The sequence below is a fragment of the Mustelus asterias genome, chromosome 22 (genome assembly GCF_964213995.1).
Source record: "Mustelus asterias chromosome 22, sMusAst1.hap1.1, whole genome shotgun sequence".
Lineage (NCBI taxonomy): Eukaryota > Metazoa > Chordata > Chondrichthyes > Carcharhiniformes > Triakidae > Mustelus > Mustelus asterias.
This window is the reverse complement of record NC_135822.1, coordinates 63536865-63560319: the sequence shown is the minus strand read 5'-3', so window position 1 is coordinate 63560319 and position 23455 is coordinate 63536865. Positions and strand designations below refer to the sequence as shown.

General features: G+C 42.1%; 1 protein-coding gene across 2 annotated transcripts; it reads left to right on the top strand.

The window, feature by feature from the left end:
- Positions 1–2065: 2065 nt before the first annotated feature.
- Positions 2066–23246, top strand: polm (polymerase (DNA directed), mu). 2 transcript variants are annotated; one of them, XM_078239472.1, is made up of 12 exons: positions 2066–2215; positions 2715–2911; positions 7090–7270; positions 9040–9135; positions 9603–9773; positions 9918–9989; positions 10711–10831; positions 12565–12697; positions 13468–13570; positions 18324–18656; positions 20575–20658; positions 22933–23246. In XM_078239472.1, exons 2-12 carry the CDS (start codon positions 2721–2723, stop codon positions 23017–23019), a joined length of 1572 nt encoding a protein of 523 aa, XP_078095598.1. In that variant the 5' UTR covers positions 2066–2215; positions 2715–2720; the 3' UTR covers positions 23020–23246. The 2 variants fall into 2 exon arrangements, with proteins under 2 accessions (XP_078095598.1, XP_078095599.1); XM_078239473.1 differs by lacking the exon at positions 2066–2215 and having other exon boundaries at positions 2331–2911; positions 18435–18656.
- Positions 23247–23455: the final 209 nt, after the last annotated feature.

The following is a 23455-nucleotide window of genomic DNA, read 5'->3' as shown; positions in this document are numbered from 1 at the left end:
CATTCTGAATTGTTTAACCTACCACCCTCTAATTTGTCATTTAGTAGTGCAGAACTTGAGTATTACTGGGAAAACAAGGCATGCTGTGGAAGCTTTCAATTTGCACTCATTAGGATAGATGCAAGAACACCATATTTCAATGGGAATAATTTATAATGCATGAGAAAAGAGTGCTGTTTGGTTGGCAAATGGACTCTGATTGGTAGAAGAATTGCCAGGGAGACACTGGGAACAAGTTGTAACCTATGCTTTTGTTTTATTTAATTGAAAAAGACACAATACATGAACATTTCCTTTCTGTTTGCAGAGCCCAGGCCCTGCTGATGATATGTAGCTTCTTGCGAGCTCAAGTGAGCCACACCCTGAGCCTGCCTGATCATTTAAAATTGATTGTTAAGTGTTACATTGATTCTTAGCACACCCGGAATTTAGTAAGCGCTAATTCCATTTGTGGAATCACATCTAATGTTGAACACTGTGTTCTGAATTTCCCAAGCGTGACCTGGTTGAGTACAGTCAGTACTCTGCCTGTTGTGAACAGCTGAAGGGACAGGCTGTTTGACACAATCTACCAGCAGTTGAGATTTACAGCCTACATACTTGGCATCACACCAGCATTCAAATTCATACACCATACTACGCATTGGTGTGGTATGTAAATTTTTTTTTGCTTGATGGCAGTATCCTGCTTGTAGAGAATGGCAGCTGGAGGAATCCCAACACCTATGTTGACCACTGAAGGTAGGCTTGTGGTAGCTGGTAGGAGAGAACCTATTAGCAGATTTCTCAACTGGCATGTTGAAGAAAGGGAGCTTGTTCAACTGGTCTATGGTGCACACGAAGCTCGTTGTTTCGCATTGCTATGATGCAGTAGCAATTTGAGTGGGAGAGCCAACTGTTCTCCGATGCTGCCCCTTGCACCCAGCTTGGGATGACCCTTCAAGCTCAGAGCTGCTTACCTATCCCTCCAAATAGCCGTTGCAAGACCTGAGAAGACCAGGTGTGATGTTAGTGTACCTTTTTAAGAAAGTTTTTTTTCTTTAAATCCTGTTTCTGCAGTTGCAAGCAGACCTTTTTCAGTTTCATTGCTGCTGTGTTGTCTATGAGGGGTCCTTTTATTGCTACTTCAATAGCTTAAATGGGGTCTGTTTATTTTAACTCTGGGTTGTTTTGTGTGGTTTTGGACAGTCTTTTCTGTTTGGCTGCAGTTAGAGTTTAGTTTTAGAAGCAGCATCAAGACCAAAATACGTGTGTGTCTCTCTCCCTGGTTTTGCAAATTCTGCTGTTAGCTGGAAGCAGGGTTTCTTATCCTCCTGAAATAGAAACTCTGCTGTTGGTGGCTTGACCAGAGTGTCTCCCTGGGGTTCTGGAAAGCTGTTCTGACTTCAAACTGTTCTAGGTGTGTCAAGAGAACTATTAGAACTTACAAGACTGAGATTTTTCAATTTTCCAATCAAAGGACTCATTCCAGTATCATGTGAGCATTAGTCTTTGGAAAGGGCTGTTTATGGAATTGGTTTGATTGGAACATCTTAGATATATTTGTAAAGGGTTACACATTATCATAGTTGTTTTGTTTGTAATTGATAAAAGGTATGGCTAATTTTCTTTCCATACATTTTAACCACATTCTTAAATAAACTTTCTTTGATAAAAGCTGCCGAGTGTATCATTTGAATCATACCTGAAGTGAAACATATCATGCATTATCCTAGCCAAATTCAAGATGCAAAACTTATGATCCAGGCGGGCTCCATAAAACACCTTGGAGTTTCTGACCTGAACCATAACACAGGTTAGAAAAGGCTAGGGAGAAATATCCTAACGGTACGAAAAATATTTTGTGTTTAACATTGATTAAAAATGTCATATAACAAAATAATGGAAATGACAACAACAGTCAGATCAGAGTTAACTTTCAGAGTATCTGACCTCAAAGTAAATCTTTTAAAGAAACATCCTGACTGAACCTGAATAAAGTATTTTGAGTATAATTGGGCAAAAAAAAACCCACACATTTGAAGGCTTCCCAATACTTAATCAGGTCTGAGTCCATTTCCGGTTTGCTCTGAAAAGCATCCAATTCAATCCACACTGACATATTGAATGTTACTTTGTTGAACCGTGTTTGTAATCATGCAAAATCCACCCAAAGGCTGGATACGGATATGTTTACTGCTGTGCTTGCGCTGATTTAGATTTTGTTGATTTACAGGTAAAAGTATCAGTCTATTTTTTACCATGATTATGATATCGAACTTCAGAGTAGTTAATTGAGTCCCTCTCCAGTGCCTCTGGTATTGAAATTGACTGACGTTTGCAGAGGTCACGTTGTGGGTTTATTTATTTGTTGGACCGGGTTCCGTGTTTGAACCGTCCTCGGTAAACTCTGTGGATCAGCCCGCTGAAGAACAGGCTGCTGGCGAAGCGCAGCTGCTGTTGCCTTTCCCCTTGCCTGCTGGGGCTGGTGCAGACAGGCAGTGTGTGTCAAGCCGCCTTCTCTTTAGAGCGAGGCGCGTTCAGAGACATTTCCCCACCGGGCCTGGTCACTGTACATTACCCGTCGATACAGCTTCTGCCTGCCACAGCAGTCAATAAAATTTCACTCCCAGAAAGCAGTAACTTTGGCTTTATGGGGCTTGTGTTGATCCTGCCATTGACAGCAGTGTCTCTCTTGTTTCCTTTTCTCCTTTCTATCTCCCTCCTCCCCTCAGCTTACTATGGCACTGGTGCCTCGGAAGAAGAAACGGAAAGACCCGGCTCTTTCTTTGGATGGAGAGGCCCCAGTTGGTGTGGTGAAGTTCAGTGAAGTTGGTATATTTTTGGTGGAAAGGAAGATGGGGTCAAGCAGGAGGAGCTTTCTCACAGAGCTTGCTCGGAAAAAGGGATTTCGCGTCGAAGAGCAGATGAGGTGAGAAAATTGGAGCTGTGTGCTCCTCCAGAGTTTGACTACATCATCCCTTTCTAAACCATGCTCATAGTAAATTCAACACAACTTGGACTCTGACGGTTGTCATCAAGAGTTTCAGCGGGTGTGGAGAATAAGCAAGAATTATTGGCCTGTAGGAAGTCCGAGCTATAGTGTATAGGTTAACAGTGGATATGTCATTGTATGACATAGGTGATAATGTACCATTGAAATCACTCAGTCATATGTTAGATTCTTTGAAGTGGAATGTACTATGCTCAGGAGCAACATGATGACACTAACTAGTGGTACTAATAAACAAGTGTTAAGCAAGTGCCAGAGTATAGACTAGTCTGTCTCAGGGAAGATAGATTACATGTACAAATAACCACACTAAGGGCCCGATTTTACCATAGGGTGAAAAAACCTGATAAAGTCGGGTGTGAGGTGAGTAGCGCGATCCACACCCACCTCAGTGTTGCTTCCTCCTTTACCAAGGCCCGAAAATGATCGGGACCGTGCCCAAAACTGGTGCGATGGCCATTTAAATGCATTTGCATGCATTTAAATTGACTGGGCTGCACGCCCAACCTTACTGCCACTTCCCCCTTTACCACTGAATTTGCCCATCCAGAATTGATGTGAAACAGACATGCTCCACAAATGTCCGATTCGGGCGCTCCAGTTAGTGAGGAAGTAGCTGCCTAGCATCCGACGGCTCCCTGCTTGAGATTGGTGGGGGGAAGGGGGGTCCGCTGCCACTCTGCCTGAAATCAGTGACGGTGAAGGAGGGGGGCATCTGCTGCCATTCTGCCTGAGATTGGTGTGGGGAAGGGGGAGGGGTGGAAGAAAACATTTTTACCTATTGTGAAACCAGTAGCATCTGTGCTGGGTAAGTTACAACATGTGATGCAATGTGCATTCTTTTGACTTGTACAATGTAAGTTAGGTTGACTGTCTTGCATCATTTGATCTCTCAAAGGTATATGGGATGGAGACACTACTTTGGTGAATCGTTGGTTTGTGTTGAGTTGGTTGATAGAACGGCAGTCGGAATTTTACAATGTTATCTTGCTGGAAATATGTATGGGAACACATTGACTGAGGTGAAGATTGAGGTTGTATGCAATGGTGTTGAATAGTTTGCTGACACTTGCTAAAAGCCACTTGGGCAAGCTATCAGTCTGGATGGTGGGTGTTGAGGGATATGGGGTCAGTAATGTTGTGGGGTGGGGCAATGTCAGTGGGGGCTAGGGGATGCTTAACTGGCCTGGGAGGGATATGATGTGGAGATGCCGGCGTTGGACTGGGGTAAACACAGTAAGAAGTTTAACAACACCAGGTTAAAGTCCAACAGGTTTATTTGGTAGCAAAAGCCACAGAAGCTTTCGGAGCCCCAAGCCCCTTCTTCAGGTGAGTGGGCTCCACCTGAAGAAGGGGCTTAAGGCTCCGAAAGCTTGTGTGGCCTTTGCTACCAAATAAACCTGTTGGACTTTAACCTGGTGTTGTTCAACTTCTTACTGGGAGGGATATGGCAGGGGGGCAGAAGTCTATCTTTTTTTTCTGCGCATGCACAGTTGGAGGCGCCGATTGGAGCTGCAGGGTTTTGAGTGCGCTGAGCCCCGCCCACAGGCTTCTGCAGCGTGATTCGGAATGGCTGATATTTCTGCAGGCAGAGTGCCTATGGGGGCGCCTGAGAATGGGTCTAAAAGTCAGACCCGAAACACTCCCAGTTTCAAGTCTGCCCAGCACTTCGAATCAAAATGGTAAAATAGGGCCCGAAGATTCCACAGACTAGAGGGACCATCTAAAATGAAAACATGTTTTCAGGAATTTAAAGTTGGGGAGAAAAGAAACAAGGCAAAATGATTTACAGAATAATAATCCTGACTTGGGTTGGAAGGTGTGTGCAATAGCAGTAATCTAGTCAACATTGAGATCTGAGCAGGGCACGACTGAAGAAAATTTCAGAGGTGAGAGGGGTTTTGAAATCAGTGGAGTGAGGAAATGGAACATTATTACAGCGAATGAAGGTAGAGGAAAATGGAATGGAGTTTGTGTAGCATAGATTTCAGGCAGCAGAACATGTTACCTCAGGACACAAGACTTTTGAGTTGAGTTTTTATCTTGCAGAACTGGATATGCATATTCACGTTCTGTTGTTAAAATTGTTTTGTGCACAGTACATGGCTCTTGACAACAATGGAGGGAAAGGTCTCCTACTCAGGCACTGAAAAAATGTTGCCATTCTTCACTGAACTTCCTCTAATTGGGGAAGGTTTTGGGTGGAAGAAAGCATTTTTACCTATTGTGAAACCAGTAGCATCTGTGCTGAGTAAGTTACAACATGTGATGCAATGTGCATTCTTTTGACTTGTACAATGTAAGTTAAGTTGACTGTCTTGCATCATTCGATCTCTCAAAGGTATATGGGATGGAGACACTACTTTGGTGAATCTTTGGTTTGTGTTGAGTTGGTTGATAGAACGGCAGTAGGAATTTTACAATGTTATCTTGCTGGAAATATATATGGGAATACATTGACTGAGGTGAAGATTAAGGTTGTATGCAATGGTGTTGAATAGTTTGCTGACACTTGCTAAAAGCCACTTGGGCAAGCTATCAGAGATATCGCAGATGTCAATGACCTTAGGAGGGAAGGAAAATTAATAACTTAATTTTTATTTTTTTTCCAGAGGATTTTAAGCAGTGTGACATTCTCTGTTCATGTTGTCTTCAGAACTCTGGAGCAAAGTTCCACTAATCAAGGTTTAGATGTTCACAGTTACATAGTACTTGATGCAGTGAATAGAATGAAACAGCTTAGACATTTAGGCAGCCTTAAAACTTGTTCGTTCCACCTTCAATTCTTTATTAGCAAATGAATCAGTCCACCTCTCTTGTGTTTGTATTGTTCAACTTGCATTCATAGTCATTGGAATCAAGATTAATACTGATACAAAAAAAGTGCTTTTATTCAAGAATTTGGGAATGAAAATTTAAAACCATGTGAAATGAATAACTAATGATCATTAATTACGCCTGCATATTTTACTTGGTTCCCGAATGTTCTTGGTATATTTCCATTGGTGGTGTGCTGCTGACAGTTGGCACGATCAGATAAAAGGAGGTAAATTCTGATTTCTGAGACGTTCAAGCTGCAAATGGAGGCAGCACAGAATTTGAACTTTCTAACTGTTGTCTCCAGTTTGAAGAGGAGATTATAGTTAGTCACGACATTCCTGGCCTAGGAAGGTGAAATTCAGCCAGGGTTCTAGTTCCTACTGGTTTGGGTGGGGATATGTTTATCCTTGGTTGTGATTTGCCTCTCCCTCCTGTCCCTATGGATCTGCATTAACCCAATGTCCACTCATGCCTCATTTAACATTCTGATCCTTATGTTTCTTGCTCTGTAACCTTCCCAAACCCCCTCCCTTCTTATTATTCTGGTCTCTGGTTCCCTCTTCTCCAACATTAATTGCCGTACCTTCACCTCCTGAGAACTAACCTCTGGAATTCTTTCTCCAAACATCTGTCTCTCCAACTCCTTTAAAATTCTGCTTGGAACCTAACTCTTGTGGCCAAATATTTTGCAACAATTTCCATATCTTCTCCTTCAATTACCTTTTCTGTGTTAAATGTATGCAAATTAGCAGTGTATACAGATTATTTTTTGTTTAGCTCCGATGCCTAAACCTGATCCTTCTTAGTGCTGTTGCCTACCTTGACTTGCTCTAACTTTTTGAAAAAAGACCTTTTAATTTGTATATGAAACCATGCTTGATGATCTATATAATCTGCTGAAATGTAAGTGGAGAAACCATTCTGATTTGACAAACCTATTTAGGACAATTAGCACCATGATTTTAAAAAACCTTTTGACTTCATGTAGAGAAGCTTTGTCTGCTTTATGCTCAGACTTGTAAGGTCATTTGTTCTAAGAGTCTTTCATGGAAACAGTTCAAACAGCTTATTTTTCCTGCAAAGTAAAATAGAAAAGACAGTTAAGTATACCCAGATTAACTATTTTGTGGAGAAAAATTAACTAAGATTTGAAATATGGGCACTTATTAAAATCTAGTTCTTGCTCTATGTTCTGGATTAAATACTGAACTTGGCAAAATAGCCCCATCATTTGGAACTAATTTTAAATTTGTGTAGTTTGCTGTTTCTCTTTTCAGTGAATCTGTTACACATGTTGTGTCTGAGAATAATGCTGGTCATGAGGTGTTGGAACTGCTGGAGAAACAGAGTGGAATTTGCAGAACTGAATTCACAGCAGCCTTGGTGGATATCACGTGGTTCTCTGAGAGTATGGGAGCAGGCAAACCCTTAGAACTGGAAAATCGCCATCTGCTTCAGGTATTTCATTACAAATCTTGTTGGAGAGTGTTCTTGATAAATAAGTGCAGTTTTGTTCTTGTGGGAAAAAAAATCTAAGAACTCTTCTGACATTTCATCGATTTGTGCATCATTTGGGATATGGTACTGTGCAAAACATGAAGGCATGAGATTTTATTCCTAGTCCACACTGACTAATAATTGAACAGTAGGGTGTTAAAATTGCTTTCTGCCCTTGGGAAATGTGAATGACTGGCAGGATTGTCTGGACTGTAATTTTTCTCTCTTGTAAAATAATCTGCTGACACTCCCTGTGGATTCATATCCACACCTTTAGGAGAGAAATTGGAGAAAAATTGCGCAACTGAAGGGAGAGTCAAATGCACTAAAGAATTGGATTTATCCAGTTACTCGGAATAAGAAAAGTCAGGGCAGTTGAAATGCTAAACATGTATTCAGAAAAGTACTAAGAAGTATTTGCAGGTCAGTCTCCATCAGTGTGGTACACAACATGGAGTTTTCTGAAATTCTACATTTATTCGTTTTCTTATAACGTTGAACAGAGATGTGTCTTGGTTTGTGAGACCCATTGCAATATTTAAGGATCATATGAAATAGGAGCAGGCCATTTGGCCCATTGAGGTTGCCTCGCAAAGCAATCAGCATGGCTCATCCATTTGTGGCCTTAAATCCAGTTTCTTGTCTGTTCCCCATAACCCTTGACTCCCTTGTCAATGAATAACTTGTCTCACTTAGTTTGGAACATATTCAGTGACTTGGCCTATTTTGCTCTGAGGTAGATCGTTCCAAATGTTAACAACCTGAGAGAAGAAATTCCTCCTCATTTCCATCTTTAAGTGGGAGACTCCTTATTTTTAAACTGCATGTTCTAGTTCTGCATTCACCTAGATAACAAAGATGCCTATTTATTGACTATAGCTCAGCCTTCAACACCATTATTCCTACAAAACTCATCTCCAAACTCTGTGGCCTGGGCCTCAGCTCCACTGGATCCTGAACTTCCTAAACCACAATCAGTAAGGATAGGCAACAACACCTCCTCCACGATCATCCTCAATACCGGTGCCCCACAAGGCTGTGTCCTCAGCCCCCTACTGTACTCCTTATACATTTGACTGTGTGGCCAAATTCCCCTCCAACTCGATATCCGGCATGGAGCTGATTACACTAAAATCCTGGCCCCAGAGAAGCATGGAGGCCGCAGCACCCAGTGGGGAGCCTGCTAAACAGCCTCTGCTGATGTCTCCGGGCCCGTTGCACTGCTAGAGCAGCGCAACGGGCAGGGAGAATTGTCCCCCAAGTCTAGGGGGTGCTGAATGTGAGCAGTGATATTGCTGGAGTCAAACCAAGTAAATAGACAGTTTGCCAATTAAAACAACTGGCGTGCTTCAAACCGCTTGTCTACCGAAAACCACCCTATTCATTAGGTATTGTCTTGCACTTTACTGCAGTCATGTGGGAAGAATCTCTAAGTGTTCCTCGGTCTGCCTTACTGCTTCTGTTTTGAGCAAAGCTGGCCGGACAGTCATCAACTATGCTTTGAAATGTTGTGGACATGCCTCTTGGTGAGAATTACTGAGTTTGCATGTAGTGTTCCAGTCTGTCATCAGAGGCATGTCATCTTAAAGTTCCCTCCATCACAGAGAAATTCCACTTCGCTACTGTCACATCATTACTTTGTGGCTGTTTTGATTCTCATTTGGAAGAATAAGGCTTTCTTGTGTATGGCTGGAATTAGTCAAAACACTTCCACTTATATTTGATTTTAGGTAAAAAGAGCTGCTGCTGGTACCATTGTGGTTCCTGTTTCACCGTATGCCTGTCAAAGAAGGACCACGCTGGACAACAAAAACAGATTATTAACGGTAAGAATCATAGCCCTCCTTTGCTATCCCCAAACTTCAAGAATACATTTATATTGGTCATTCAGACCCTTTGTCATGCCCAAACTGATGATCTCTTTCTTATGCCTCGAACCTAGGTTAGAGGCATAATTGGTTCTGGTTGCTGCACATATTCATAATTGATGACGCAGTTAGAAAATGCATGTAGTTGAAAACAGGTTTAGGTCATGACTGTGAGGATTCTCTACTCTGCTGACACATGCTGTCTCGTCTCAATTGTGACTTGGAAGGGGAGAAAGAAGAAAATTCTTGGCTCAAGACTCAAAATGTATGCAAAGTAAGATAGGAATGATTGTGATTATTTTTAGAATCCTGGGATGAATTTGGAATCTTTACAATTAGTGGAAATTGGGTCTGTTGAAATGTGTAGACCAAAATGGACTGATCCAAATAGATGAGATGAGATGACTTGTCTTGATTTTGCCTAGGATGCATTGAAGATACTGGCTGAAAATGCAGAGTTATCTGCGAATGAGGGACGGTACCTGGCATTCACCAGAGCATCTTCTGTCCTAAAGTCACTGCCATATAATGTGACCAAAATGGATGACCTCAAAGAGATTCCCAATCTTGGGGACCATTCGAGAAAAGTGATTAAGGTAATAGTATGGCTCATTGTTTCTGCAGTCTGAGGCTTTCTATTGGGTAACCAGGAGAACAGCTGTTTGTTACACACTGCTGGATTATTATTATTGTTGTTGATGCAGCACTTTAATTTAAAAACATGAGTTTCCTTGCTGCAGGAAATCCTTGAAGATGGAACCTGCAGTGAAGTTCAGAATTTGATCCAAAGTGAGAGTTTTCAAACACGAAAGGTAGGTCTTAGTGTCAGATATGTTTTGCTATACATGTGAAATAAACTGAAAAATTAACTTGGCAGGTTTCAAATACTGTCAGAAATTGGATGCTGAGGAAATCGGGTGAACCTGACCAGAATGGAAAGAGTGATTGTCTTGCGTCAAAGTAATGGGAATGAATCATTTCTATACTACATCAACCTTGTGGACGTAATCACAACAAGTGTGACAATTTAGGTCTGAGCAGTGGAGGCTGAGTTAGACAATGATTTTTAATCCACAAGGGAGTCTATATTTATGGGGCAGGTAGTCAAGAAAGTAGAGGTGAGGTCACAATCCCTTCAGCCATGATCTTATTGAATGGCAGAACAGGCTTGAGCGTTCAAATGGTATACTGCTCATTTTTATAGTCAGAGTCATAGAGGTTTACAGCATGGAAACAGGCCTTTTGGCCCAACTTGTCCATGTTGCCCTTTTTTTAACCCCCGAAGCTCGTCCCAATTGCCTGCATTTGGCCCATATCTCTCTATACCCATCTTACCCATTTTTCTTATGCTTTGTATATTTGTGCGCGCATAAGGATAGATATTCCTATGCACCTTTACGGACTGCAACTAATTACATCTATTTGAAAATAACAATACTTTGCTCGAGAGCTTTTTTTCTGTTTGTGTTTCTATAAACACAGTAGGTCAGTAACTGGTATCATGGTTTGTAATCCTTATTCCTGGTTCTGCAGCAATTTACAACTATCTTTGGTGTTGGTGTGAAGACAGCTGATAAGTGGTTCAGAGAGGGGCTGCGAACACTGGATGAACTGAGATCATCAAAAATAAAACTTTCAAAGGAGCAGGAAGCAGGTAATAAAGTTTTGGACAAAACCTAAGTGTAATTTGATATGCTGCCTTTTAAGCCGCTTGTGTTTCTCGGTCAGAATGGGAGCGGGGGTTGAGATCATGGCGCACATTGTCTTCTCGCCTCATTTATATATTTTACTTCTGCTTTTTCAGAATGAGTGATCTTTGCAAGCATATCGTTCAGTGCATGCCAACTGTGCTTTGTTTGCCTGTGTCTAGTCTTAAACTTAAATGCGAGTGTTAGTTTGCTATTATTTTTGAGAGCCCTGTCCTTTCCTGATCACGTATCCACACTTTTTATCGCACTGAGTTGATTGTGAATTTTCACTTGTATAGTGTCTTTAATCGATCGTAATACACAAGGTGTTTCTTTTGAGGGGGGAAAAAAAATCAGAAATTGACCAAATATTAGGGGAACGTTTAGTGGCGAAAGCTGGAATGAGGTCTTTAATGCAGATTTTAAAGGTGGGAGAGTTGTTACAAGCTAATAAATCCTAGTGTCAAGTCTGTCATATCTGGAAATACTGTCACCCAAGGTGGGATAGAGGAGTGTAGAGCTGGATGAGGTTGCAGGAGTAAGTTGAAATGAGCTGAGGAATTTGTTATCCAGGACAAGGATTTTTAAATGATAGCTTTCGGGATTGGGGAACTACCAAAATTCAAAGAAGGACAGGGGTGATTACACCAATTTATTGTGGTGTCCCAACTGTTATTTAAATTGAGTTTGGCTAACTGAGCATATCTGGTAATTAAAATGTGTAATATTCTAGTTTTGTATGGCTATTGACCTGCACAAGATGAAACTTTTACTCTCAGGCTATCAGTCATCTAATTAAATTGCCCAGAGTCACAGTGTGAAGTCTGGATGTCGCACTTGTTTTTCATTCAGAGGTTTATTTCAAAGAGGCAGCAACAAGAATTCCCACTTTTCCGCAGAACTTTTCATTTACAAAATGTCTCAACCAAGGAGTCATGATAAGGAACCACTTTTTGTGGATCATTTGACGTCCTGGGAACAGATGTTATCAGCTGTCAAGTTTTCCCTGAATTTTTAGAGATGTTTAATTAGGTAGAAATTGAGCCAGAGTAAAATTAGATATCATTTGGAGGGGTAAATAAAGCTTAGTGAAGGAAGTGAATTTAAGAAGGGTCTTAAGAGGACAAAAAGATGGAGAGGCAGAGAGGCTCAAGGAAGCATTTCCTAATACATGGCCCAGACAGCTGAAGCCACAGATACCAATGATGTAACAAAGGGAACGGGAATGCAGAAGATACCAGAATAGAAGGAACACAAGGTTCTCAGAGGATGGAATTAGAGATAGAAAGCATCAAGGCTATGAGAGATAGAAACACAAGGATGAAAATTTAAATTTAGTACAGTGAGGGAGTGAACTTTTGGAGTAAAGGTGGATAAAAGGCAGATGACAACTCTGTAAACATTGTCTGAAACACCCCATTGTTCTGAAATATTATGTTTATTGCAGTAATGTGGATGCCTGGCAATGAAACTGTGTTCTTTGGTGCTGCCAAGCAACCACATAGGTTAGCAGTAGCTGCAAAAGGTCTTTATGGCATTGCTTGAAGAAAACTTGAACTGAATGACATTTCAACATAGTTTGAACTCCAAGTTTTAGAACGTGCAAACTCCTCAGACAGCCACCCAGGCTGGAATTGAATCTGGGCCCCTGGTGCTGTGAGGCAGCAATGTTAAGTGATGATCCCTTTTTGTTTTACAGGCTTGCTCTATTACGAAGACCTTATCAAACCAGTTACAAAGGCAGAGGCGGATTTGATCAGGCAAATTGTTGAAGCCACTGTACACAGATTTCGACCTGCTGCAGTTGTAACATTAACTGGTGGCTTTCGAAGGTTAGAGCACAGGAGCATTCGCATATACCATTTAGTCCTGTTAACTTCAGCAAATATTTATGTTAGCAAAGGTTAGTGAATCTGTGCAATTCTTTACTGCACAGGCCTGTAGAGACTGGGTTGTTAAGTATGTTCAAGGTTGAGGTAGGCAGATTTTTAATCAGTGTTTTGGGGGTAAGGCAGGAAAGTAGAGTTGAGGATTGTCACATCATAGAATCCCTACAGTACAGAAAGAGGCCATTCGGCCCAACGAGCCCACACCGATAACAAACCCTGTCATTTTAATTCTCCACCTTGCTTTAACAAAGCCATCCCTGACCTTGCCCTGCTGCACAAATCAAAATGTAAACTTGAGGAACAGCGTCTATGTTTTGATGAGGCCTTCTGTAGCTTGTCGGACTCAACATGAGCTCAACAATTTCACACTGTGAACTTGGTTCACCAATTTTGCTTCCTCTTTGCATGTTTCAATTTTTCTCTTGCTTTTGGACAGTAGCAGGCCTGCTCAAGCACATCTTTCGTTTCTTTCTTTCTTTTTCTTGCCTTGTCACCAGCTTGTCAACCAACAGCCTTGGGGGTGAGAACCAAACACTGCACTCCATTAACTCAATCCTGAAGAAATGCATTTGAAAACAACACCACCATATTTTAGTTTTTTCTCTGAAACTGTATTTCTCCAATACCTTCATAGGAAGAGATGTTCCCACTTCTATTAAAGTACTTTTTTAAAAACTGACTTGTGTTCACTCATCAAATGTTCTGTTCTTTAGAGGGAAGGAGTATGGCCATGATGTTGACTTTCTCATAACTCACCGGGAGGAAGGCAAGGAAGAGGGTCTTATTTCCCAAGTGATTAGTTCGTTGACTGCTCAGGTATGATTTGGATATTGCCTCTTTGACATTGCCAGAATTAATATTTTAGACTTGTGAATCTATACAATTTGGAAGTAACTCCAAAAACTGATCTGAAATGTGTTAGCCATAATTCTGGGGAGTGCGGTTCTGAATTTTTTTGGTCCAAAAGCATTTAATATTTCTGGTATCTCTGCATCATGAGAGCAAGCAAAGGCAGCTCCATTCAGATGGGCAAAGAAGCAATGAAAGAGCATGACGTAGTTAACCATATCACAAGCTGTAGAGATTCAGAGATCTGAGTATTCTTTGAAAGGACCATGCTTGTTTTCTTTTTAACAAGTCCTCTGTTTCGAGTTGCCAACCGAAAATACTGGCTGACTCCACCCCACTGTAATTAGGTTTCTACATATTGTTATGACCACAGCAGATGTTAATTGCTGAGCAAACCAAATCCTAGAGGGATTCTGAAAAAGAGAAGAAAAGTACAAATAAAAGCAAAATACTGTGGATGATGGAATCTGAAACAGACAATGCTGGAAAATCTCAGCAGGTCTGACAGCATCCGTGGGGAGAGAATACAACCAACATTGCGAGTCCAGCTGACCCTTTGTCAGAGCTGAGAGCAAAGAGAGTCAACAGATTTATACAGTGAGGTTGAGGGGGGGGGTGTGGAATGAGACAAAGAAGCGTACATATCTCAGTAGAAATCAGAATTTTCAAAATTAGAAGTAAAAGGTTTATTAAGAAGGTCCCCCATGGTCGGCTCATGAAGAAAGTAAGGAGCTGTGGGATAGAGGGAAATTTGGCCGATTGGATAAGTAACTGGCTATCTCATAGAACACAGTAAGAAGTTTAACAACACCAGGTTAAAGTCCAACAGGTTTATTTGGTAGCAAAAGCCACACAAGCTTTCGGAGCTCTAAGCCCCTTCTTCAGGTGAGTGGGAATTCTGTTCACAAACAGAGCTTATAAAGACACAGACTCAATTTACATGAATAATGGTTGGAATGCGAATACTTACAACTAATCAAGTCTTTAAGAAACAAAACAATGTGAGTGGAGAGAGCATCAAGACAGGCTAAAAAGATGTGTATCGTCTCCAGACAAGACAGCCAGTGAAACTCTGCAGGTCCACGCAACTGTGGGAGTTACAAATAGTGTGACATGAACCCAATATCCCGGTTGAGGCCGTCCTCGTGTGTGCGAAACTTGGCTATCAGTTTCTGCTCAGCGACTCTGCGCTGTCGTGTGTCGCGAAGGCCGCCTTGGAGAACGCTTACCCGAATATCAGAGGCCGAATGGCCGTGACCACTGAAGTGCTCCCCAACAGGAAGAGAACAGTCTTGCCTGGTGATTGTCAATCACCAGGCAAGACTGTTCTCTTCCTGTTGGGGAGCACTTCAGTGGTCACGGCCATTCGGCCTCTGATATTCGGGTAAGCGTTCTCCAAGGCGGCCTTCGCGACACACGACAGCGCAGAGTCGCTGAGCAGAAACTGATAGCCAAGTTTCGCACACACGAGGACGGCCTCAACCGGGATATTGGGTTCATGTCACACTATTTGTAACTCCCACAGTTGCGTGGACCTGCAGAGTTTCACTGGCTGTCTTGTCTGGAGACGATACACATCTTTTTAGCCTGTCTTGATGCTCTCTCCACTCACATTGTTTTGTTTCTTAAAGACTTGATTAGTTGTAAGTATTCGCATTCCAACCATTATTCATGTAAATTGAGTCTGTGTCTTTATAAGCTCTGTTTGTGAACAGAATTCCCACTCACCTGAAGAAGGGGCTTAGAGCTCCGAAAGCTTGTGTGGCTTTTGCTACCAAATAAACCTGTTGGACTTTAACCTGGTGTTGTTAAACTTCTTACTGTGTTTACCCCAGTCCAACGCCGGCATCTCCACATCATATCTCATAGAAGACAGAGGGTGGTGGTGGATGGAAAATTTTCAGACTGGAGACCAGTTACCAGCGGTGTACCACAGGGATCAGTGCTGGGTCCTCTGCTATTTGTGATTTTTATCAATGACTTGGAGGAGGGGGCTGAAGGGTGGATCAGTAAATTTGCTGATGACGCCAAGATTGGTGGAGTAGTGGATGAGGTGGAGGGCTGTTGTAGGCTGCAAAGAGACATAGATAGGATGCAGAGCTGGGCCGAAAAATGGCAGATGGAGTTTAACCCTGATAAGTGCGAGGTGATTCATTTTGGTAGGACAAATTTAAATGTGGATTACAGGGTCAACGGCAGGGTTCTGAGGAATGTGGAGGAACAGAGAGATCTTGCGGTTCATATCCACAGATCTCTAAAGGTTGCCACTCAAGTGGATAGAGCCGTGAAGAAGACCTATAGTGTGTTAGCGTTTATTAACAGGGGGTTGGAGTTTAAGAGCCGTGGGGTTATGCTGCAACTGTACAGGACCTTGGTGAGACCACATTTGGAATATTGTGTGCAGTTCTGGTCACCTCACTATAAAAAGGATGTGGAAGCATTGGAAGGAGTGCAGAGGAGATTTACCAGGATGCTGCTTGGTTTGGAGGGTAGGTTTTATGAGGAAAGGTTGAGGGAGCTAGGGCTTTTCTCTTTAGAGTGGAGGAGGATGAGAGGTGACTTAATAGAGGTTTATAAGATGATGAGGGGGATAGATAGAGTGGACGTTCAGAGACTATTTCCTCGGGTGGATGTAGCTGTTATGAGGGGGCATAACTATAAGGTTCACGGTGGGAGATATAGGAGGGATGTCCGAGGTAGGTTCTTTACGCAGAGAGTGGTTGGGATGTGGAATGGATTGCCTGCTGTGATAGTGGCGTCGGACACTTTAGGAACATTTAAGCGGTTATTGGATAGGCACATGGAGCACACTAGAATGATAGGGAGTGGGATAGCTTGATCTTGGTTTCGGACAAAGCTTGGCATAACATTGAGGGCCAAAGGGCCTGTACTGTGCTGTACTGTTCTATGTTCTAAGAAGAAAATAAAACACAAATTACAGTTACACAAGTTAAAATCAGTCTTGAAAAAGATTCCCTACTTAAAGTACCAAGGCAACACTTGATGTTGATCTATTTTAATTCTAAAAAATGAGTAATATTCCCCAAGGCAAAGCAGCTGTTGCTTTAATAAAGTATACCACGTGAGCTCTCAAATCCGTTTCCACTCTGCTGTGTAAATCAGAAACTTTCAGACGTAGAATCCCTGAGAAGGAGGCCATTCGACCCATTGAGTCTGCAGCAACTCAGCATCTCACCCAGGCCCACAATACTCCCCACCCCACCATTCTTTCCCAATCCCCGTAACCCCTGATCCACTTTAGCTACACAACTTGGGCTCCTAAGGAGCAATTCAGCAAGGCCAGTCCACCTAACCTGCATATCTTTGGGCATAAAACTGCTTTTCTGGCTTGACTGGATGGCTAATTAAAACTGTAACTTCTCCCGGTCTGGAGCCGTGTCCAGGAGGTCTTCCCACAACCATCAACAAACCCTCTCAATTTCACTTCTTGTGTATCGTTTTTCCCTTTCATCTGTGATTCTATTTTCCTCCACACTTCTTTGAACTTAACTTTTCCAAAATATAAAAAATGTTCATGTTTCTATTTTGTCTGTGCTTTCGGGTCAGTAAAATGGAATGTAGCCTCTTCTATTTACCAATGGTTTGCAAACTCTTTCTTGTCAACTCTGACCTCCCTTTGATATTCAGACAAACTCTGAATTTATCTAAAATTTAAATGTTCGATCCAACCTATTTACTTGTACCTCAAACCCACCATAATATCTCATCAGAAATGCACAAATCTGCCACCTGTATCCTTTCATAACTTAGCCCTCCCCCCACAGATAACCTGACTTTTGTAACCTTTACCCATCTTAATTAAATCATTTACATGTAGCCTTCTTTACAGAATAACAGAATATTTCCCAAAACCATTAAGAGAAGCATCCATTCTCACATTGTTCTTTCCCTTTAGCGGTTCATTCTCTTGTCTTCCAAAGTCACCTAGGCATTTGGATCCTAACAGTTTCATAATCAGGAAACCAGTTAACTGACTTTCAGAATATCCATTTTGGGCTTAGACAGACATTATGTGCAAAATAATTTATTGGCTTTTCCCAGCACCTAGGTCATCACAATGTGGAGAGAATTTTAACGGAAAAAGGATGAGTCTAGCTCAGATAGAGGGTTTAAGTTTTAAAAATCCACTGAGAACTTTAACTGGAAATTGGGCAGGCAACCAATCGGTTAAAGGAAGTGGGTGTCATTTTAAATATGACAAGGGGGCTGAAAACCTAATTTTTATTCAGCTTTTCAACTTCACTCATGTTTGGTTGGATTTGCAGAGACGTGAATTTCCTTCCGCCAACATCATGGATGCACTGTGCCTGCCTGAGGGACGCCTGTAATCGGGGTTCCCCCGCTCCCGAACTTCCCCCCGAGGGTTTCACTCTTAGTCATTATTTTTCCTGTTGCAAAATCCAGACAATTGTTTTCAATTTGCTTTATCCATGACTATTTTGAAATTTGAGTTTGAAAATGAGAAGATTTTAAGAAATTTTGGTCAAAACAAGACAATAGAGAAGTGGTGCTTTAACCTTGTTGGCAAAGGTTTTGCAATTTTTGTTGCTTAATCTAGTTCCTTTTAACATTAAGTCCCTTGCATAATAAATGTCTTGTCAACATGCAAGAATTCTCATGCAGTCACCCTTTAAAAGAGGAAAAAACCCTGTGGAAGAAGTAAATATTCATCATTAAGTTTATTCTCCAATTATTTTAGGGTATAATATTGTATGACGACATCACAGACAACAGTTACCACGAATGGAAAAACCAGGAGCCTGAGATATTTGATCACTTTGCAAAATGTTTTTCGATCTTCAAACTGCAGAAGGAGATGGTAAACAATGTAGAACCGAGCAGACCCTGCAGCAATGGCTCTTTGGCTGAGAATGAGCCTAGAGGAATTAGACTGACTAGCCATGCAGGCACCACTCAGCACATAACTACTGCTGCAGCAAAGGAGAAGGACTGGAAGGCTGTGAGAGTGGATCTGGTTGTTGCACCCTTTGGCCAGTATGCTTATGCCTTATTAGGATGGACAGGTTCACGGGTAAGTTTAATGAAGTGCAACAAGACACTATGATTGTCAAAAACAAAACAAAAAAGCAGAATTGTATAGCTGACCAATTTAGAAACTGACAGGACTGTTGAACATTTTGGATCAATCCACAAGTTGACAAAAGTACTTAATTCAAAACATTCTGTCTTTTCTCTTCACGGAGATAGATAAGCGATTCATTTCCTGTATTTTCAATTTTACTGCCTGAATGATGTAATATTGAGGAACTATTTATGATTCAGTTTGTATCGTGTCTAATGGATATTGTTACTGAAAGCCTTCATTCCTTTCCATTTTCCTTCTCATTATCTGTCTCCATTTCTGGTGACAGACTGTCAACCAATAATCATTACAAGCCCATTGACTCTCTCAGCTACCTCAACTATACTTCCTCACTTGTCCACACTTTCCACCCCGCCAGCCTCTGTATGCAAATAATTATCTTTTGCTATTTCTCTAGCACGATGCCACTACCAAACACATCATCACCACACCTGTTAGAATTCTGAAGGGATTGATCCCTTCATGGCACCCTGGTCCATTGCTCTGTCACCCCAACACCTCATCCCCTTCCCATGGTGCCTTCCTCTGCAATCACAATAGGTGTAACACTTAAACCTTCACTGTGCAAGGCCCCAAACAATCCTTCCAGGTGAAGCAATCATTTACTTGCACTTCTTTTGATTTAGTCTACTGTATTCGCTGAGCACAATACGGTCTCTTCTACATCGGGGAGATTAAACACAGACTGGTTGACCACTTTGGAGAACTCCATCACTCGGGGTAATGTCTTAGACCCAACCAATTACAGCTACTACATCAATGACCTTCCGTCCATCGTAAGGTCAGAATTGGGAATGTTCGCTGATGACTTCACAATGTTCAGTACCATTCGAGATTCCTCAGACATTGAAGTAGTTCATGTTCAAATGCAGCAAGACCTGGACAATATCCGGGCTTGGGCTGACAAGTGGCAAGTAACAGCCAGGCAATGACCACCTTCAATAAGAGAGGATCTAACCATCACCCCTTGACGTTTAGTGACATTACAATTGCTGAATTCCCCACTATTAACCTCCAGGGGACGACCATTGACTAGAAACAAAACTGGCTGAACCATATAAATACTGTGGATACCAGAGCAGATCATAGGCTAGGCAAGTAACTCGCCTCTGAACTCCCCAAAGCCTGTCCACCATTTACAAGGTGCAAGTCAGGAGTGTAATAAAATACTCTCCACTTGCTTGGATGAGTGCAGCTCCAACAACAGTAAAGAAACTCGACACCATCCAGGATGAAGCAGCCCGCTTGATTGATACCCCTTCCACAAACATTCACTCCCTCCACCACTGATAAACAGGGACAGCCATGTGCACTAGCTACAAGATGTACTATAGGCTCCTTAAGCAGCATCTTCCAAACCCACAGCGACTACCATCGACAAGGGCAAGAACAGAAGACACCGAGGAACACCACTATTTGAAGGTTCCCCTTCAAGTTGCTCCCCATCCTGACTTGGAAATATATTGTCGTTCCTTCATTGTCACTGGGTCAAAATCTTGGAATTCCCTCCTAACAGCACTGTGGGTGTACATACACCTCTGGGACTGCGGCTGTTCAAGGCGGCAGCTTAGCACCACCTTCTGAAGGGTAACTAGGGATGAGCAATAAATGCTGGTCGAGCCAGCGATGCCCACATCCCATCAATGAATTTAAAAACAAGTCCTCAAGCATGACCCCGACATTGCTGTCACTCATCATTTCAGTTTGTGGTTGCAGGGGGGAGGGTTTGGTTTTGCTGTTAGGAAGTGAGAAAAACCCATCAACTGGAAATACAGTAAAAGAAATTTACTCCAAAGAATTGAAATTTGACTATTTCTTTCCTATTTATTTTTCTTGCATTCTCTAGTTGTTTGAACGAGACCTTCGCAGATATGCCAAGCACTTCAAGCACATGAGTTTGAGCAGCCATTCCTTGTTTGATAAGAAACAGGTAAGAAGAAATTGAGTTCATTGGCCTTCAGTGTACCGAACAGTCTTTGAACTCAAACTCCCTTATATCCATGAAATGCTGTGACTGTTACATCAACACAGGCATGTTTAGCTGAATGGCCTCCCTCTGCACTTTATGATTCTGAGTAACATCTCCTGGCATTACTTGTGATGCTCTTGATTATAGCAATGCTATCTTGGAGATGAGTTCAGTTTAACTAATTCTTCACTTCAAGGAAAATAATTCGCTCTATCCCTACCTGAAGAATAAACATACAAAACAATCCAATTAATACAGTTGGATTGCAGTTGGAAACTGCAAATGTTGCTTCATTCCTTATAAAGAAAATCTAACTTCTCTGTCACTGCGTCAAAATCCTGATATCCCTCCCTCGCAGCAGTTTTTACAACACTATTTCATGGGATGTCAGCGTCCCTGGCTGGGCCAGCATTAATTACTCTTGACAAGGTTGTGATCCGCTGCTTTCCTGAGACACTGCAGTCCATTTGGTGTATGTACACCCATTGTGCTGTTTTGGAGGGAGTTCCAGGATTTTGACCCAGAGACAGTAAAGGAATGGCAGTGAAGGAAAATTCCAAGTTGGATGGTGTGTGGCTTGGAGGGGAACTTGCATCTAGTGGTGTTCCCATGCATCTGCTGCCCTTGTCCAACTCGGTGTTAGTGGTCACAGGTTTGGAAGGCGCTGTCGAAAGAGCCATGGTGAGTTGCTTTACATCTTGCAGATGTTATAAACGATTAGTGCCACATGCATTGGTGGCGGAGGCAGTGAATATTTGTGGATGGGATGCCAATCAGGTGGGATACTTTGTTCTGATGATGTCGAGCTTCTTGAGTTCTATTGGAGCTGCATTCATCCATGCAATTGGAGAGGACTCCATCACACTCCAGACTTGTGCCTTGTAGATGGTGGACAGGCTTTGGGGAGCCGAGAGTTGAACTCGCCACCAGAATCTTAACCCCTGAGCTGTGGCCACAGTATTTCTATGACTGGTCGAGTTCAGTTTCTGGTCAATGGTTAAAACCGCCCCCCCCCTACCCCCCGCCCCCAGGATGTTGATCGTTGGGAATTCAGTGATGGTCATGCCATTGAATGTCAAGGGGCAATAGTTAGATTCTCCTTTGTTGGAGATGGTCATTGCCTGGCACTTGTGGTGTAAATGTCACTTGCAACTTGTCAGCCCAAGCCTGGATGTTGTCCAGGTCTTTCTGCATTTGGACATGATTCCTCGCAAATGGTGCTCAACATTGTGCAGTCAGCAGCAAACATCCCCACTTCTGAGTGAAAGCAGCTAAAGATAGCTGCGCCTAGGACACTACCCTGACGAACTCCTGCAGCGGTGTCCCAGGACTGAAATGATTGACCTCAAACAAGCACAACCATCTTTCTTTTGCCAGGTATGATTCCAACAGCGGAGAGCTTTCCCCCTGATTCCCATTGACTCCAGTTTTACTGGGCCCCTTTGATACCTCACTTGGTAAAGTGCTGCCTTGATGGCAAGGGTAGTCACTCTCACCTCACCTAAGCAGTTCCAGAAGCTGGTCACCACCACCTTCTCAAGCAAAATTAGGAAGGTCAATAAATGTTGGCCTTGCCACCGATCCAAACACTGAAGAAATATCTTAGATAATCTGCTGTAAGTTGCAGTTATATGCCAACACATTGCACTTATAATGCAGTGAATTTTGACTGGATTCTCTCGATGAAATTATGTTACCGTACAATACCAATAATAAAAAACTGAAGTGACATTAATTAAACTAATTTTATTTTTTATATAAGTAATAATTCCTCGTTGCCAGCCGTGGCACTTGATCGCACTTTTGCCTCTGAGCCAGAAGGTAATGGGTTGATGTTCCATTCCAGAGACATGAACACAAAATCCAGGCTGACATTCCAATATAGTCATGAGGGAATATTGCACTTTTGCAGGTGCTGTGTTTCTGAAACAATATTAAATCAAGGAATATCTGCTGTTTTTGGTTGGCCTGAAAGATTTCTGCCACTAGTTTGAAGAAGAATAAAAGGAGTTATTCCTAGTGCAGTAACCATATTTAATCCTTAATCAACATGACTAAGATACAGATTATTTGTCCTTGCCATATTACTGTTTGGGGGACGTTGCTGTGCACAATTTGGCTTCCATATTTCTGACATGACAGCGACCACACTTCCACAGTACCTCATTGATCCTGAAGTGTTTTGGGTACTCTGAGGTTGTGGAATAAACCATATATAAATCTTCCTCATTTCAGAATAAATTTTTGCCAGCTGCGACAGAAGAAGAGATATTTGCACATCTCGGATTGGATTACATACCACCTCAGGAAAGGCATGCTTGAGCTGCTGAATTCAAGATGCAGGAACATAAAGAATAAGCAGTAAGGACACCTCCGGGGATACCCTCTTGCAAAATGTCTGTACATTTGTCACTTGGTGTACAACACCAAGTAAAAGCTGGCTGGCCATTTCCCCCATGTTTGATTCTGTATGATTTAGACACATCTGCACTATGCGTTTATAAAATTGCTAAGTTATATGTTGGTGGATTAAAGAGTCATTTTGTTTAGCATCCTGTCATGTTTCTATACAAAGCACACATGTGGACATGTATATCATTGGCTCTGCAGTTGCAGTCTCTCCTCTGAGTCAGAAGCTTGTAGTTCATATCCCACTCAAAGACTGAGTACAAAATCTAAACTAAAACCAAGAGAATTCTACATTGTTGAAGGTACCATTTTTCTGATGAGACTTGAAGCTGAACATCCACCTGCCCCC